At 37.9% G+C, this 18,422-nt stretch overlaps 1 protein-coding gene and 1 long non-coding RNA gene across 2 annotated transcripts in view; one reads left to right on the top strand and one right to left on the bottom strand.

Moving 5' to 3' along the window:
- The window catches only part of LYPLAL1 (lysophospholipase like 1), a 26,195-nt gene extending 18,449 nt beyond the window's left edge, over positions 1-7,746 (bottom strand). The window contains exons 1-2 of the mRNA XM_021550347.4: positions 7,639-7,746; positions 3,469-3,568 (exon numbers count right to left, since the gene is read on the bottom strand). Of these exons, the coding sequence (XP_021406022.3) occupies positions 3,469-3,568; positions 7,639-7,723 (185 nt within the window). The 5' untranslated portion in view covers positions 7,724-7,746. The remainder of the gene's footprint in view (positions 1-3,468; positions 3,569-7,638) is intronic.
- LOC146768051 (uncharacterized) lies at positions 3,565-18,422 on the top strand. Its single transcript, XR_014954027.1, has 2 exons — positions 3,565-7,326; positions 8,421-18,422. It is a non-coding gene; the product is annotated as an uncharacterized LOC146768051 (long non-coding RNA).

Raw genomic sequence — 18,422 nt, 5'->3', positions numbered from 1 at the left:
TTCCAGTATATTAAAACCAGAAAAAAAAAATAAAACCTCCAAGCAATGTATAAAACTTTTAATTTGTAAAGCAAAATTTGCATACCCCAGGTAAATGCACTTTATTTCCAAACATATTCCAAATTCACGTGTCAGTACTCTCACTACATCACATCAAGCTTTCGAATACACATATTTTTTCCATTTTTATCTAAGCAGGCTTTTTACCATATGTGATTTTTTTAGTATTTTTGCAGATTTTTCTTTTTTACTTGTAAATTTCACTATCGACATTCTGTTATTTTTACTCAGGACACAACCAAATATGAGACTCGTTGCACTTTCCAATGTGATGGGGAATAAGTGAGACAAAATGCTGCAAACACTGCCTGTCCAGGGGGCATCAGGTGATTGTTCTCTGCACAAACCCTGAATACCACAAAAATTATTAAAGAAAAGTAAATCTCTTTTGAAAAAAGATGAGTAAAAAACCAGTTTTATAAAATGCAGTTCAGTAACATTCCATTGCTTTTACCCATAATCTTCTCTAGTGTTTGCCGAAATCAATGCTAGTGAAGCCAAAGAACATATTTCAGAATTCTTCCTGATTATATGCTGGACTGGTTTTCCAAAATAATTTTCAGATACATTGACTCTTGAATCAAAGCATGTCTGAACTTCTGATGCTGTACAAATTAAAAATATGCATGTTTAGTATAACCCAAATCCATCCTCCGCAAAAAAAAAAAAAAAATAAAAAATCAATATTGTGTTGAAAATCCACTGCTTTTCAAAACTCTGTTGAACAGACGCGAATAACGTATATCTATGGATCTATTAATTTCCATCAAAAATGTGAGGAGGTATTCCTGACCTGCAGTTAATCCTGCCAAAGCCCCCAGCTTTGCAGTTATATCATCAAACCTGCTTTCACTGGCATAACTACTTTGACAGGGAACATTCACCATGCATGTGCAAAGTTATCCTGGAAAAGACAGGAGCTCAGAGCATGAAGTACATCCACATTAACAGTATTGTGCCAGAAGAGCACATCAGCCAATCCTAGGAGGGTGTTGCCAAGCTTCAAGCTTTTCTTTGATTTCATCATCAGCACACGAACCTGTAGGCAAGTTTTGAACTGACACTGCAGTGGCAGGTTAGACAGAGGCTCTGTCTCAGCAGCCTGACTTTCAGCCAGCACATTCCTCAGCCTCTGTGTGGGCAAAGAACTTGGTTTCAGAATCTTCTCAGCAGATCTGCATGCCCATAAGCACCCAGCTATAGGTCTCATTAACAAGGAGGCTGAATTCCTCCCTTGCTGCCAGAAACATTTTGAATTCTTATTAAAATATATATGCATATAAATATACACATACATATAACCAACATATATATTCAAGTTTAATTACTTTAATGTCTGCCATTCAAGTTTGGAAGTTCTAAGCCTTGCTTTTATTTTCTGTGAAAGAAAGGAATGCAACTGTTACAAAATAATTTCAAAAAAGCATAATGTGGTTTGTTCTTGAATACCAAGACAATATGAAATAGGTCTGTAAATGCTTTGTTATTTTGGTTTCAACCAATGACATGTATCATCAAACTTCAGCACTGCTGCAAACAGTGGCAAACTGCTTAGGAGCATCTGTTTTATTTTACTGTGTCAGCTAGGGTTGTTTATCAGTAAGAGAGGGCTATACACAAGAGCTCTTTGCCAGTTAAAGACAAATAGTGTGAGTATTTTATATTCTTTGAATATACAACTTTTCTGTTCTGCTAAAAGCCACTTCTGAATCAGCTCATGCGTGACTCTACTTGGTCTAGAAAAGAACAAGAATAACCTCAATTTAAAAAGAGAGTGAAATAAACTGTTTATTTGCATATTTAATAACAACAGTATTTTCAACTCTGTTTACCAAAGTACTGAAATTCGAAGTCATAATATAAAAACAAATTCCTTCATTTGTGTCAGGAGATGCTGCTGGTTAATCATTGTTTACATCTGTAGTAACCCAAAGAAACCAGAACAAGAAAAGGACTGGACCTCAGAAGTGCAGTGGGATGGAAAAGTCAAGCACTGGCCCAGCAGATGTGGTCTCAGGTGCTCTGGCTGCATATAGCATAAGGAGAAAAATAATTTCCCAGGGGTGCAGCTCCCCCTGCATTTCCCCAGTATCTGCTGTGCTGGGAGGGAAGCAGTGGATCCCCTCAGCATGTGTGATGTGCCACTGGTAACTCTAGCATCACTTTAGCCTGTCACCAGTGAGGTAACAAGCACATTATTTACAGAAAATGGGATTCACTCCCTGCTAACCCCAAATACACTGCTTCAAAGGCTTCCACTCACAGGTTTCATTTTTCTGTAACACAGTGAATACATTCACACTGCAATCTCTCAGTTGCTTTTCCTGCCCAAGTAAATAATAAAAAATACATGGTTAAGGGAAAGTTGTTTTTTTTTTAATTTCATGTATTAATGAGTGCCAGACAAAATCTGCTATTATACTTGTTTACACCATCCAAGAATTTTTTTCTGACTTTGGAACCTCTACACCTCAAAAGTCTATGTCACAATTTCCTTTTATGTTCAGTATTAATCCACATTTATGCACAAATTCAGAAAGAAACTCAATCCCATTACCTTTCAAGGAAACATTTTCCTAACTTAGAGCCACAGACACCTCAAAAAAATTGTATTAGGAAAAATTAAACATCTCTGAAATTTAGTATTATATATTTAATATATGTTACATACATAATATATGTAATTAATTATATATTCCATACTTATTATTATCTTTGGATAGCTATGGGGGTGGGTGTCCAACTTTTAGCCACTAGGTTTGATTGCATAAACTTTCAAATTCCTGCAGGAAAAAATTTTAATCTATACTTCCATATACCACTGAACACACAGTGTCATTTAATAACAAGACTTGGGCTCACAGCAAATGTTGAAATCAATTCTCTTTGAAATAGCTGGGCCAGGATTTAAACAAGAAGTAATGTGCATTTTTGAATTCCCAGTCCTTTCTCCAGGAGCTGAGGATCTTTGACATCCTACTTGCCAAACAGACCACCCACCTTCCGTACTGAAACCTGGCACAAAATACAACACAGTACTTTAATAGTTAATATATGAGATTTATTATGGGTAGAATTATGATCTGGATCATGACTCTCTAATGCCACTACACACACATTGCAGGATTATCTTCTATTTATATGAAGGAAATGGAAAGCTACTATAAGGACAATATCCAAATTTCAAATAGAGGCTGTGACTTCTGGGAATCATTAATAGAGTCTTAACCACTTAAAATCACAGCTCCTGGACAACAATGCATCGTTGAGCTTCAGTTTTGTCAAAAAGCATATACATGAGAAAGAAAAAAGAATTATTAAGACAATTTGTACTAATATACAGAACTGTATTTTATAGCACTGGAACAAAGGAACTTAATCCTACAGTTACAATATATTAAATGGTACCTGGCAGGAGCTGTAGGGTAAATTACTTTTATATGTTGGAATGCCATGTCTTGATTCAAAATTTGTTTTATCCATGCTCTTGCTCCTTGGCCAGTATCACCTGTATCACACAGAAGAGCACAAGAATTATTCTGTGCATTTAGAGAGAAAATTATACAATGTCAATTATACTTTAGATTAACTTAATTTCAAATTATTAAGTTAATATACTAAAATGCTAAAACATAACTTTCTTGAACAACTTCAGTCCTCTTTCCAATGTACTCAAAACTTCCTAGAAAAAACTACTTAAGATATCCCACAACATAAGTTTAATCAATACTTTGCTACATTCAATGATTTAAGTATCTCCCAAGCACACACAAGGACCTACCTCTTACTTACAGTTTACCATATTTGCTCTTAAGTGATAAACAAAAATCTTGATGAACATCGTAAAAAGTGATGTAAAATAACTGTTGCTCCCCTTAAAAAGCTAGTTACTTTTACTAGAGATTTTTATGTTAACCCACTTCAGAACCTAGTAAAAAAGATCTTCACTTTTCATTATGCTAACATTGCACATAAGCTTTTCGGGAAAAAGCGAATTTGTAAAGAGGTTCATTTAAAATATCTAGCAGACTCTTAAAGAAACCTTAACCACACAGTTCTGTTTGAAAATTAGTTGAGATCCACTCCCAATTTGTTTTTTTTCCAAGTCTTACCAATGCAGGCTATGGCCCAAACCCCTGCAGACTGAAGTGCAAGGAACAGGATGAATTCTTCTGTAGATAGCATTTGCTCCTTTTAAATAAATACACATATATACACACCAGACAGTGTCTCCAGCTTGTCTTTGCACCACTAGTATCTTCAGCCATAATTTCACTGCCACCTCTCTCAAGAGCAGGCACAAATAAGTCCTCAGCATAACACAATACTTCAAGCTTAAGCAAACTGGTCCATCAAGGAATATATTTTTACAGTAGGAAGGATGTTCAACCTAAAAAATTGCGTGCTGGCTCAGCAGACTGGAATTTCACTACCGCCACTCATACTATAGGACTTCAGTCTTGCTTGAAGTTGAGTTTCCCACATATTATCAACTCAAAATGCTAATATTCTCTATTATTTTCGCTCAAGTTGTTTGGTTTGACTTTAGAACTCACTCTATTCTTTTCAATAAAATGGCCAAACCAAAAGAAAAAAAATACCACTGTCCTTAGCCAGGCTTATTGGCACATTACACGGGCTCATTTGAACAATCCCACATGAATATACCAATTCATTGTTAAAACTATTATAATTCTCCAGTGGAGAAAATCTGCCTTAAGCACTCTAACAAAATTCAGATGGTTTTTATATACAAACATAATTAATGTATCTTCAAAATTAAAACAGAAGACAAGTAGGACTCAAACCCAGCAATATTTTTCCTGTTAAGCACAATTAGCATAACTAGAACTAACTGTTCTCTGACCTAAACACTCCATGTGACAAATAAAAAACAGGGTTGCAAAACTGACACAAGTCTTACCCTGTGCTAAGTTAAACAGTAAAATCCAAGTTATCTCCTTAACTGGATGCTTCAGAAAATACCCCCACAAGCACTTTGCTTTATGCAAGTACTGTGATCTGAAGTCCAAACACACTTCTGAGTCTTTTCAGACACTCTTGACATACAAGGGTTTCCTCAAGGCCCTCGTCACCTCACTTATAAATAATGTATCTTAGGCTTGAATTAACATTTTTTCTATACACTGTTTGTTTTTTTTTTTCAGTTAGAAAGCCAAGGTCTAAGCCTTGCAAATACTTGCACAGAATGAACCCTCAGGTAAATCAACCAGCTATCCCAATGATGACAGAATTGGGACTTAGGTCTTGACAAATTTCTTAATGATGTAGGATAAATCATTATTCTATCATTTATTCCCACCTCTTCAACGTCACAAAGATCTGTAGAAACATTTATTGTTATTGAAGACAATTTGTCCATTCAATTTGTCCAGAAAACTCAGTAAGAGAAAATGTATGACCTTCTGTATCAAGAACTGTCATGGTCCAAATGCTACTCAAACATGAGCACTTGTATGCTCAGATAATGTATTTTGATTTGCTAGGAACAGAACTTGGAGGAGAGGGAGGAAAAGAGGAGACCGTGACATCAAACAAAACCCAACAAACCTCCTGAAATGTTAGTCTTTCAGGCTCTTCTGAAATTTTGGCATTATATGTTCTGAACACTACAAAAATAAGCAAATGATGGGTGATTCTGCTTTGAGTTAGTTTACGAACTGAAAAAGACTGATGGCAACTTTATTATCTTCTTCTCCATCCTCAAGTAAAATATTACTTTCTTTCCTTTCAAATATAGTTTGTATTTCCAAGTTTTCTTTCTCTGCAAAGTTAAAATTTAACATGTAACATGTAGACTGGACATTAGGAAAAACTTATTCACCCAAAGGAACAGGCTGCCCAGGAAAGTCACTGAGTCACCATCCCTGGAGGTATTTAAAAGATGTGTAGATGTGGCACTTAAGGACATGGTTGAGTGGTGGACTTGGCAGAGTTTGGTTAATGGTTGGACTCGATGTTCTAAAAGGTCTTTTCCAGTTTATGATTCTGTGCTAGTTACAACTTGCAAAGTTGTAATCCTCAGCCTAAAAAGCTATGACATACTTGCTATGTCCATTTGCTTTTCCTGCCAAGCTACCAAATGGAACCTCTACCTAAATCCAATGTATAGTACCAGGGCTGTTCTAATACTTCTCTATACCATTTTGCATTTGCATTCTGCATTTGTCATAGTTTGTCTAGAGCAAGCATTATGTACAAAATGGATTCATGCCATTTGACTGGCACTTTCCATACAAGTGCTGCACAAAGGTTTACAACTCGGGTTTACAGGCCAGCTCACAGCAACAGAACTGTGGTGACTTCTGTTTTAAATTCTATTCTGTGGAACTGCTAGAAACCAAATAAAACCACCCCATTACAAATATTATGAACAAAATAATATATATAAAAAAGGAAATTGTAGAGTATTTTAACCACATGTGGAATCAACCTCTAACCATAATCTTCCCTTACTCCTCCAACATTACAGAAAATTATTTCCTCAAGCATTAAAGCATTAGCATTAACAAGAGAGCTGAACATAAACTCTTTCACTTTCATTCTTTTACTCACAGAATTTTTAAAAAGCAAAATTCAACTAGATTATAAAAATGAAACTAATTTAGTAAGGACACACATCTTTGTAAAACTAAATAGAAGCACCAGCTAAATGCAAAAGTAAGCAAAATACCGGGAAAGTGTTGAGTTTGTTGCCATATGCACATGGGAAGTTCAGTGATATCACTTCTCAAGGCCTTGATCTAATAAAGACCTAAGATTACTGGGTTTTTTTCTTTTCTTTTAACGTAATGTGGACCTTGTTATTTAGCTCATTAGAAACAACTTGTATAAGGAATGAAACCCAGCAAAACACATGCTCTGCCCTCAGACCAGCCACTGATGTAGGTAACTCCCCTCTGCAGAGGGTGGCCATGAAGCCAGTCTGGACATGGACAGGGCCCTTCTGAACAATCAGAAGTTAGTAAATGGCTTTTAAAGGGTGCCAACAGTGCTCTCATGCCGATTCCAAAACAGCAAGAGCCACTTTAACTGTGAAAGTCATCCTCTGAATACGGCTGCCCTCTGAGAGGGGCAATTAGGGAGTAACAGGACTCGAGGAAACGCTGTGAAGTGTAAGGTCGGGTACCAGGGGAAGGATTTCCACCCAGAGGGAGGCTGGACACTGGAAGAGGCTCCCAGGGCAGAGGCCACAGCACCAGGCAGCCTGACAGACTCCAGCAAGCCTTTGGACAGCGCTCTCAGGTGCGACTCTCGGGGTGCCCTGTGCGGGGCCAGGACCTGGCGTGCCACGATCCCGATGTTCCCCTTCCAAGCGAGCACGTTCCGTGATCTCCCGGAACGCGTGCGTCCCCTCATGGAAGCCGGTTCCTGCGGGACCCTCTCCGGGCACCTTGCCGGCCGCCGCCTCCCCGCCGCGGGTAGAGCGGCGGGGACAGGGTCACCTCACACCCTGCCCAGCCCCGCCCCGCCGCCCCCTCCCGCAGCACCGCAGGGCCGGCCCTGCCCGCTTCGGCCGCTCCCGGGGCGCCCCGAGAAGGGAGGGAAGGCAGGCACCTGAGCCGTGCAGGAAGATGAGGGAGGCGGTGTGCCGGCCCGCGGGGGACACCACGCTCCGCTGCAGCGCCGCGGGCGCCGCCATGCCCGGCGCTCTCCTCCTCCTCCGGTTCCGGGCCTGCCTCCGCCCTCCTCCTCCGCTGAGGCGCCCCGGCTCTCCTGGCAGCGGGCCGGGAGCTCTGTCGCTCCGGGCGCTGCGCTGGCTTAGCAGCGCTTGTTCGCAGGCGGACTCGCTGCAGATGCCGTGTTTGGCGGTGCTCTGTGCAGGGACCGGCCCGCCCCTTGGGTGTCACGCGTGGCAGAGAGAAAACCCCGCGGGCGGGTGCCCCGGTGGACTCCCTGCCTTTATTCGAATAAAGTTGCAGGACTCCTCTGTCTGGCGTTTGTGGAGTTTCCTGTCACGCGTGAGGTGTCGGGCTGCCGCAGCCCTTCAAGGGCAAGGCCAGGCTGCGGCAGAGCCGCGGGGAGCCGGGGGATGCTGGCGGCTCCTTCGAGCCGCAGCAGGGGCCCGGGGCACCGTGAATAAGGTCCCGCAGACATCTGAAACTTGTCCGACCTCAGTCCATGTCTAAACACAGCCACCCTGATGCTCTCGCTAGCCTCTACTGCCGCAGACATCTGAAACTTGTCCGACCTCAGTCCATGTCTAAACACAGCCACCCTGATGCTCTCGCTAGTCTCTACTGACCTGCCTTACGGGTATGAGGAGTAGGAGCTTACTTTTGCACTTTTAGGTAACCTATACACGTTCAAGGTCATTTTTTTTTTTTTTTCCCTGCTAGTGCTGTGCAGATTAGCCACCTGCTTTAGCGCTTTGAGGTCTGCGACAGTGGGACAAGGATGGGCGGACGAACGGCGCTGCTGCCATTTCGCTGGCCAGGTGCAGCGCGACCCGGGGTGCGCGGATTAGTTTCGCAGTTCATCACAACGCGTTTTGGCAAGCCACAGCGGCGCACCTGCTAGTTCCTAAAAATGTAATGAAACCCTAGCCTCTTGAGGTAGCACGTTATTACCTTCAGAATGGCCCATGGGTTAAGTAGATGAAACATCAGCGTGTGTGTAGTATGAGGAGCATGCTGTGCTTGTAGTTCTGTTCAAATTACTGTCCTGACTGCTCTATTCCTGTTTATTTAGGCCACGAAACCTTAGGGCGCTGGTTATTTTGCTCCTCTAGAATGTATGCAGCTGTATTTTTAATATATCTGAAAGTGTTCTGCAGTGAGGCCAAGAAGTAAAGAGAAAGAAAAAAATCTGATAGCTGGGGAAATTAATAAATTGCATGGTGGGAAGAATGAAAGATAGATCTAAAATTTTCTATAGTGTCAGTTGTCCAGTTGAAAACTGCAAAATCTCAGCAATGTAGTGTCAAAATAAACAAGTCATTATTGATGGTGTTTAGTAGCTTAAGCCACACCTTTCTTTTACTTCCAGTACACAATTGTACTTCCACCACAATTGTGGTGTTTGAGCCATTAAGGCTCATTTATTTTATTAGCTTAGAAGGAAAATTTAGTTGTTATTATTATAGGACAGAGTCACTCATTTAATGATGCTTATGTGCAATATTTTAATTTGTCTTACCATTTTTCATGAGCAATGTCATTTTTTGAGGGTTATTGCTTGTGAAGTGTTACTAAACAAAGATCCATCAGTGATTTGTGGCTTTTGGACACACTTTTCAGCATCATTATGGGAACAAACCATGATCAGGTTTTTTTAAACTTATAAATTCATTCCCTGCCTCTGAGTTACAAACTTGGAGGTACAAGATTTCTTTGTGCCAACAAATAAAGCTTGATGCCAGGAATAAAACAAAGAATACAATATCACACCATGCAAAAATAGTACTCAAAGTTTGGAGGATTTTGTGTATTGGTTTTTGTTTGGTTTTTTCCAAGAGAAACAGGTTTGGTTTTGGTTTTTTTTTTTGTGGGTTTTTTTTTGGTCCTAAAAAAGGACAAAACAAATTTCCATTGAAACTTGTGAGAGAGTAGGAACTCTGAACAAACATAAATGGAAAAGCAGAAATTCGAATGACAGCAAATATACTGTAAAAACTTGTTATTTATACTTGAGGAAAATGTTTTCTTAAGTTGCTTTTGAAGTGTATTGATTATATTTTTATTAAAGGTATTAAATTATATTTAATGATTTATGAAATTTAATTTATTTTTTAAAACCCCCTTCAACCCCACAGCAAAAAACCTTTCATAGTGTAATGGGTCTGAATCTAGTTCTCAGTCTTGGCCAGTAGATGATTCTTTTGTTTCTGGGAGTTTTCTGTTGTTAAAGAAATAAGAGCCCCCTTCCCTGCCAGTTTTGCTTTCTACCTAAAGGAGGGGAAGGACGAAACATGCCTGGAGTAAGAACTAGAAAAGGGTTATACTTTTTCCTGGGCCAGAGCTGTAAACCCAATGAAGCAGAGAGATGTAGCCCATAGAAATCATGACTCCTAAGACCTAGCCTAACTAACTGAAAGGACTCTCCTGAATGAATTAATAGTATGTTAATAACTGTAAAAGATTATAGGCAATATGGAAATACCTTGCAAATTTTGTTAAACTAACATATGCTTAAGTTCTAATGCTTATGGTGTTTTACAAGTCTTTCACTGCTGACATGTAACATCTCCAAAAGGAATTTATTACATTTCACAGCGTTAATAAAATGTGATTCCACACTGTTAAAAACATATTCTGTTGCAATTGCTTCTCTTTTTATTTTTTTCCTGGTATTTATGAAATAAATGGATTACATTGTGACTAAATGTGAAATAAATGTGGAAATGGAAATATGTGGCCATATTTAAGTTTTCCAAAGAAAGTAAACATTAACTGTGAGCTTTTGTTTTGTTCCTTAGGATGGGCCCTTGCTCTAAGTGCTCACTGATTGGGTTCTGTACTCTCACGCTGACTCTGCTCAGAAGAAAACAGAAGACTTTAATTTACTTGAAACCATTTTTATACTTTTTCTCATTTAAAATGGCTTTGCACTTTAGAATTGACTTTTTCTGAAAGCAGGATGTTGCAGAGTAATTTTTATGTTCCGCATGTGTACATATATAACATCCAGAAACACTGATATAGCTGTATATGCAGAGCTAAGGCTCTTGCATTTGATATTGAAAAATAGTTTTCAGGTATTGTACAGTTACTGTTGGGTTTTTTTAGTAGGTGAGTTGATCCACAGATGTTTCAGTGGTGATTACAAAGAATTATATCTGATTTTTAATTGATTGTATTATAATACTTATTATATTACAATGTAATTATTATATATCTAGGTGATTTTGACAGAAACAGATATTTTGGTGTGGAAATAAAAATATCAAGTGTTTGAAATTTTTCACATCCCCCCTTTATTTCTTTCTCAATAGTGTGATGTCATCATCACTGTATCAGGAGGTGGCATAATTGAGTGAAGTTATCCTATATTTGTTTTCTTCATTATTGAGCATTAAAGTTAAATACTGAATTTGACTTCTTTGTGCATTTCTCCCCTCTCCTGCCCTTCTTCCAGGGCTCAAGGGTCTATCCCCTATTTTTTAGACCTTCATGCCAGTTACTGTGGTCTGACAGAAACTAGAAACTGTCCTCTAATTTGCAGGTGGTTTCCTATATTGGAACTCAGTGGCAGTCATTTGACATAGAATTTGTATTTTTAAGTTTATGATTTCAGTATACACCTTGGCATAGTTTATTCTGAAAAATTATTGTCAAGAGCTCTTTGCACAACTGCCATAGCAGAGGTAGGAAGTGGCACAGAAATTATTATTCAGGCACACAACCTGATCCTTGAGAGAAATACCAAAACACAACAAAATTATGAGGTGTAACCAACTTGACACATAAACAGGTAAACTGATGAAGGATCTTTCATTTCCCATGGAGCCAAATGCACAAATGGAAGACTAGTCATTCTCAAACCAAGTCAAACAGAAATGTATTTCCATTCAAACTTTTTAAATAGTTGAGTCTTTAGAAAATTATCAACTTTCAAAATACATAGATTTTGAAAATTTGTTTTCTGTCCAATCAGAAGTATGTTTTTGGGCTGCATTCTCCTGTTCCTTGGATAAAAAGACCCCTGGCTGGACTACATCAATGATATTGTGCATCATAGGTAGGATTTAGTATGGAGTTGAGTAAGGGATATCAGTCCACAAGAAAAAAGCAAGTCTGAATACTGTCTGGCAGCATGAGATCTTGACCTAATGCTTCTAGTTACTAGAACAAGGTAAACAAGTAATAAATTAACAGATCATGTTCTTCTTGGCCCAAGAGACAATCAGTATTTAGGGCCTCGTGAGATAGTTTTGCTAGCAGGAGCCAGATATTTACTGAATGCTATCTGTTTAAAACAAACAAGGGCTCTATCCCAGGGACAACAGGAGGCTGCTCCTTCCTTCAGGAATCTGAGCCTTCACCTAGCCAACAAGCTGCCAAAACCAACCCATGCTTGGCTATTTTTGTGGTGCTTGTGTGTTTCTTCTGCTTGTTCTTTGCAGGAGGTTTGCTGTTTCTGACACATTTGCATCCACTCAGCTGCTGCATCTTCAGGCACCTTCCAGGCAAGCTCCTTGGCCCATCTTGTTTAGCTCAGAGCCTGCTAGAGCCTGGAGATTCCTTGGTTCCTTGACCCAATCTCCCCAAGAATTTCACAGACATGCTCAGGGCTTACCAAAATCATATTAAAAGTGTTTTCAGCAAATAGTGAAACTACTTTCATTAATATGTGGACTAGTGGTGTCTGCCTTTTATTTAATATGTTGGTATGAATGGTTTTACATGGGTATTTCAAACACTCTTCTCCTGGGTAGTGAACTCACCTGAGAGTGGAACATATGCAGAAGACTGAAGTGCTGTGGAAGGACTTGGCTCCATGGGGAATGAAAGATCCTTCATCAGTTTAACCCGTTTATATGGAAAATTGGTTACACCTCATAATTTTGTGGTGTTTTGGTATTTCTCTCAAGGATCAGTATTCTTGCATGTATGTTACTGAGGACAACTCTCAGGTTATTCTTGCCTTAAAAGGGCATACGAACTATGAGTGGAGAAAGAAGCTGTGAAAACATGAACCTTAAAATCCAGACATGCATGAAAATACTCCCAAGACTGCTATTTTAAAACTCTTAAAATTTTTATTTCATTTTTAAAATTCTGATTTGCAAAACAGAAATTCTTGGAATAAATAGGAATATTCTAGTGAGGTTTCTGCATGGAGTTCATAAATGAATGTGCCCAGAGCACTGCTGCCCCATTTTGCTTTCATGTGTACGTGAATTGAGCATAATGAACATGCCACACTCTCAAATAACATAGCTATGCTAGAAAGCTCTCTAGTTTTCTCCACAAAAATGCAGTCTATCCAACTGAAGCATCTTGTGCCAATGTGGAATGCTTTTGCCAGTATAAATTGGAAGTCATGAAAGAGAGCTTTGCTCATATAAATATATTGGCAAGACTTAATACAGTCACAAGAAAATCTACATTTGCTTTCTTAATGCTAAAATCTGGTTTTGGTTACCTTACTGTCAATCTAGAGTAACTCTCTGGTTGATCCAAAGGTGAGTTGAATGCAACAAGAGTCTTTTGGACTCACAGTCTTGTGATGCTACTGAACATGGGAATGGCAGAAGGTGCTTTTTAAATATGCAAGTAGAAAGTAATCATGTTCACATTGGTTTTGGTTAATTTACCTTTTCTGAGCCTGAGCAGGTGAAATCTAGAAATTTATATCAACCCTGGAGACATATAACACAGAACTCCCTGACAGAACTGTTGCTTTCTTCCTGCTTTCATACCGGTGGGACTTTGTATGGCTTCCACATTTTGCCTGTTACTTGTCAAGACTGGGGTGTAGGTGTGAGCAATTTTTTGTGCCAATTTACATGATGCCATAAAGCAGTGTTTTTCTTTTTTTCAACATTTATTAGCTCAGCTCCTCAGCTGTACAGTACCACACCCTGGGGTGAAACTTAGAGAGGGATAATTCTGACAGATTTACATAGGTCTAAATCTGTAGCATTTCATTTGGGAAAATTGATATTTTGTTCACATTTCCAGTACAGTGGTGGTGACTATTTGACAAGCTCAATCACTAAGACCTTTGGAAGACTGGAAATCAGAGGGTATCCTAAAGATACAGTTCCACTTCCAGACAGTGCATTAATGGAGCCCCCATTTCTTTAAATTGAATGTGCTCTGTTTTGTATCACTGCAACAAGTTCTTCCAAAACAGTGTGCAGCTTGTTTATACAAAAATATGTATACAATACCAAGGTAGGGGGAAAGTGCAACACTGTACTCCAGGTTTTTGAGGTAATGTTTATGGTACTTTAGAGTAAAACACTTTGTTGAGTCTTTTTCATCATAGACCAAGGGTGGCAGAAGGACATGCACTATGCATCAGTACATTTTTCCTACAGATGATTTTGTGCTTGAATATGAAAGCAGGGTACAGAATGACTATGATATATACATTCTTATATTTTATTTATTTTTGTAAAATTAAATATTCCAAAAGAGTAGTTCCGTAACAAGTAGTTCTGTTAACAAGTTCTGTATGTGCGTTTTTTTTCTGTGTGCTGAGGATAAAATCTGTGGCTGGTCCTCACTCTTTTGTTTAGTTGGACTTCACATATCTTTTTCTGAATCTGCAACATTGTCCCTTTTCTGTAGTCAGTAGAGGCAGTGAGTCTTTTCTGTGGCCTGTAAAGAATCTTGGGTTCCGCTATGTCCATGAGCTCAGCTATATCCACCTGAAATCTGGACATCTCAAATTAGGTGACATTAAGCACATCCTAGGTTTCAGCTTTGGTTTTATATTGTTGGATTCCATGTCATGGGCATAGCATTATTAGCAGGTTACTGAAAATTATGTCACTCAGAAATTTAATTGGGTCCAGTTTGGATCTGTAAACACTCTTGGTTGGAGGGTGGTGCCTGAGTGGCCACAAAATAGTTAAGAGCCAGTTCTGTCATATCTGAAATGTACCTACATTTTTCAAATCAGCACCATCAAGCTAGCAATAACAAGGGTTTGTTTTGTTTCCTGAAGCAGAGGAACTATGGAATTGGAGTATGAAAAATATGAACAGGTCACAGTAGAAAGGTTATCCACGGGGTGTTGGATCTGCTCTAAGCACACCTAGCTGTAGGGCAGATTTTCCATTACATGTCTGAATGAATTCTCACACGTGAAATCTGCAAAACCAGCCACCTCTGGATAACTCCATTCCGAGTCAATTAACACAGAGAGATTTATGTAGAAAATTAAATAATTTGATTTTCAGACAATGGGAAACATTGTGGGTTATGTTTGCATAACATTATCAGTGTTTTCAGAAACAATTGCAAAGAGACCTAGGCATGCATTATATGAACAAATCTGGCAAAAGGTGTTCTGTGTTATATGGGTGCAGATTGCTAAATGTTGTCTTGAAATGTGGACTGTATTAGATACCTGTGAGTTACAATAAAATTTGATATATTAATGACATTAGAACCACATTGGTTTATAAGAACTGACTCAGAAATAATTAAATGTTCTCATTACGAAGTTCCTTGTTTGGATTCCTGTGTTTTCCATTATGCAAAATTTAACCAATATTTTCAAATTAATTGTGTATTCTTTCAGATTCAAAGGGAATTACTCAGCTGAATAAATCCTGCTGTAACTAGGTCCTATCCAAGTGAAAGCCAGTATTATGTGAGAGCAATTACTTTTCATTGTTCTTTGCCTAAACCATGGTATGTTGGGAAGTTTTGTGTGTTTGAATATGCTAATTATTGCTCCCTTTGCTCTGTGGTAGATGCTGTTTTGCTATACAAATTGGCTCAAGAATCTGAATGTTTTTGTGATGTGCTAGTTGCCATCTGCTTTGGAGATACTCCCATTCATTTTTGCTGGAGTAACAGCAATAGTGTTTTCAAATGTTGATACTATAAAAATGTAATGTGATTGGATTTGGACAGGTGCCTTAAACAGACCACCCATCATATTTACTTTGCTGCCTGTCAGAGCAGGAAATCACTTGTGTAAAATGTTAAAGTTCTTTGAACTTCCCAGATAGATAGTGAATTATTTGTGATTCATATTCAAAGAGACTTTGATAGTCCTGAAAAAGTCCTGCTTGACTAAATCCACCATTAAGATCTAAATTTTCAAAGCTTACTATTTAGTTTGGTTTGATTTTTCAGTTTCATAACTGTTTTAGCAAAATTTTAGCTCAGATGCCTTATTTTTGGTGGCAGGGGAAAAATAATCTTGTGAAAGAGTAAGATGGCACAGTATAAATTGATTAATATTATTACTCTAAGTCAAATGAAAAGCAAGCAGCTCTGTTTATACAGTGACTAGATTTGGTATAAAAGGCATATCAAAAATTCTGTATGTATATATATATATATATATATATATATATATATATATATATAAACAAGGATGTCTAATGTGGGAACAGATGCTTAGATATGGTGTGGGCACTGAGGCATAGATTTTTTTATGTCATCAACATAGTTGAAAATCACTGGGTTTTGATCCAGTAAAAACATTTTACCTCTGCCAGTCCTAGAAAAATAGCAAAGTCAGGGTTCACACCACTAATACAAACTACCTACACAATAATACACACTCATTCATGCCTTAACCTATTTAATGTCTTGGTTTTGCCTTAATGGTAAACAGAAGCAAAAACTTTGACTGGAAGTCTTAACTATTCAAGCATTAATGACTGGAGGTGACTGCTGGAAAATATCTGTAGAAATATAGGGTAGAATACAGGTGGTTGAAGGAGATTGAAATATAAAAGATCACAGTGAAACAGTGTATTATCATCGCAGACTGAAAAAATTATCTAATGTTGCATACAAAAAAATGTATTTCACAGCAGGACCATTTCTTGTAGTAACTGATATCACTATTAACAGAAATTGAATAATGGAATGGCAAACAGGAAAAAAAAAAGATTGAGTGAAAACTAACATAACAGAGAGATAGGATCTTGTTGTCTGAAAGGTTAGATGCAATTAAAAGTAATTCACTTAAATTATGGCACTGGAAGATTGGCATAAATAAAAGGAGGATTTATGATGGTCACTCCTGCAAAAATATGAGACTTGGAGTTTAATTTTTAGGTCACCTTATAAAAAGAGCAAGCTTCTTATCATATAAATTCTCAGCTATCATTCTTGAAAAAAGTGTGATGTAGAAAAGGTTTGGTCTGTGAAGATTCTCATAAGGAGCAATTGAATCTTTAAGGAACCTCAGAACTGTAAAAAGATTTTGAATTTCATATTGGCTGGTGTTGTGCCAGACAGGAAGTGAAGACTTAGGTGTGGTTGTTTTTTTTTCTGTAAAAGAGATAGTGTTGACAATTATTAATAGGAAAAATTAGGTCTCAAGAGAGGATGGCCTAATGGCAGAGCTATTAGCTACGTCCAAAAAGATGGTCTCACATCCTTGCTGAAATGTTCAAATTACATGAGAACACAGTGTGCTTTCCCAGATGGGTGAAAGAGAAACATAATCATCTCTGCCTTTAAAAATGATGACAGAAATAGCTAAGAAAATTATACCTCAATTATCTTGATCGATCTCGTAATAAACTCTGCACACAATCTATCTGTCTTTTCTAGGAAGAAGGTCAGGAAGAAAAAATAAGCCTTTTTTTAAAAAAAAAAGAAGACCCAGATGATCTTGGGGTGAAATTTTTTCATGACTGTATCTATTTATTAGAGATACTGTGGAAGCAGATGTGGCTGCTATAACATTTTAAGTGAAGCAAAAGTTCAGTACAGGATGAAGATATTTTTTGTCATGGTCTTGTATTATAATTAATAAAATCAGCAATTTGTGGTGAAGTCTCACCCAAAATATTGCAGTAACATTTTGCACAAGCAAATCCTGACTTACAATTGCTCAAATGTTGGTTTGAATTTGTAAGGATTTCTATTTAGTTTTGGTTACTAATCATCACGTGGCTTTTATATTACATGTTTTGCTATTCAAATACTAAGAATTAAAAAGTCCTGAGGCCCATAAGATGGTGCAAGCATTTACCTTGTGTTGGCAAGAATGGTGCAACTCAGATTCTGGTGTATTATGTACACATAACACAGTAACTGCAAGTGAAAATTTTCCTTGTACTTCACTTAAAGAAACACTGTAGGTTTTGAACTCTTTGTAATCTTATCATAGGTGGTTGATGGTAATTGGATGATAGGTAGAGAAGTGATCTAGAGACCTTTGGTTTGACGACAGTGCTCTTCTCATGAAACAGGTGAATTAAAAAATATTTTTGAAAAGTAAATAAGGAGTTTGAAGTACTGAAAGGATTTTACAAACCAGGTAAAATATGCAGAATGAGAATGAAATGTCCTGTTATATCTCTTTTAAATTGATATTATAGGCAGTGAGCTTGAGAAGATAGAATTCCACAGCAATGGAACATGGAAAAAAGTACATTTCTCACATCATTTTTGCTTACTTTTGTTCCATGAGATCATGTGTGAACTTAACTGTACTGACTAAATAAAGAAATTAAAGATTTAAATGTAATCTTTCTTGTTCAACAGAATGGGCTGTGTCACATTTTTGCTGAAAAGTACTGGAAACACTTATCTTTCTGACCCTGATTCAATTAGCTCAGAATGCTGAAATTAGATTGTATTGTCCTCAAATGGGCAACTGAGAGAGACAGAGTAGGGATGTTGAGTACACACAATCATTGAGTGTTATGTTTTTTAATTGAAACAATAATTAAAGTCCTGTTGGATAGA

Source organism: Lonchura striata, chromosome 3 (genome assembly GCF_050655825.1).
Source record: "Lonchura striata isolate lonStrDom1 chromosome 3, ASM5065582v1, whole genome shotgun sequence".
Classification (NCBI taxonomy): domain Eukaryota; kingdom Metazoa; phylum Chordata; class Aves; order Passeriformes; family Estrildidae; genus Lonchura; species Lonchura striata.
The sequence above is the reverse complement of the archived record's forward strand: the minus strand, read 5'-3'. Positions and strand labels throughout refer to the sequence as shown.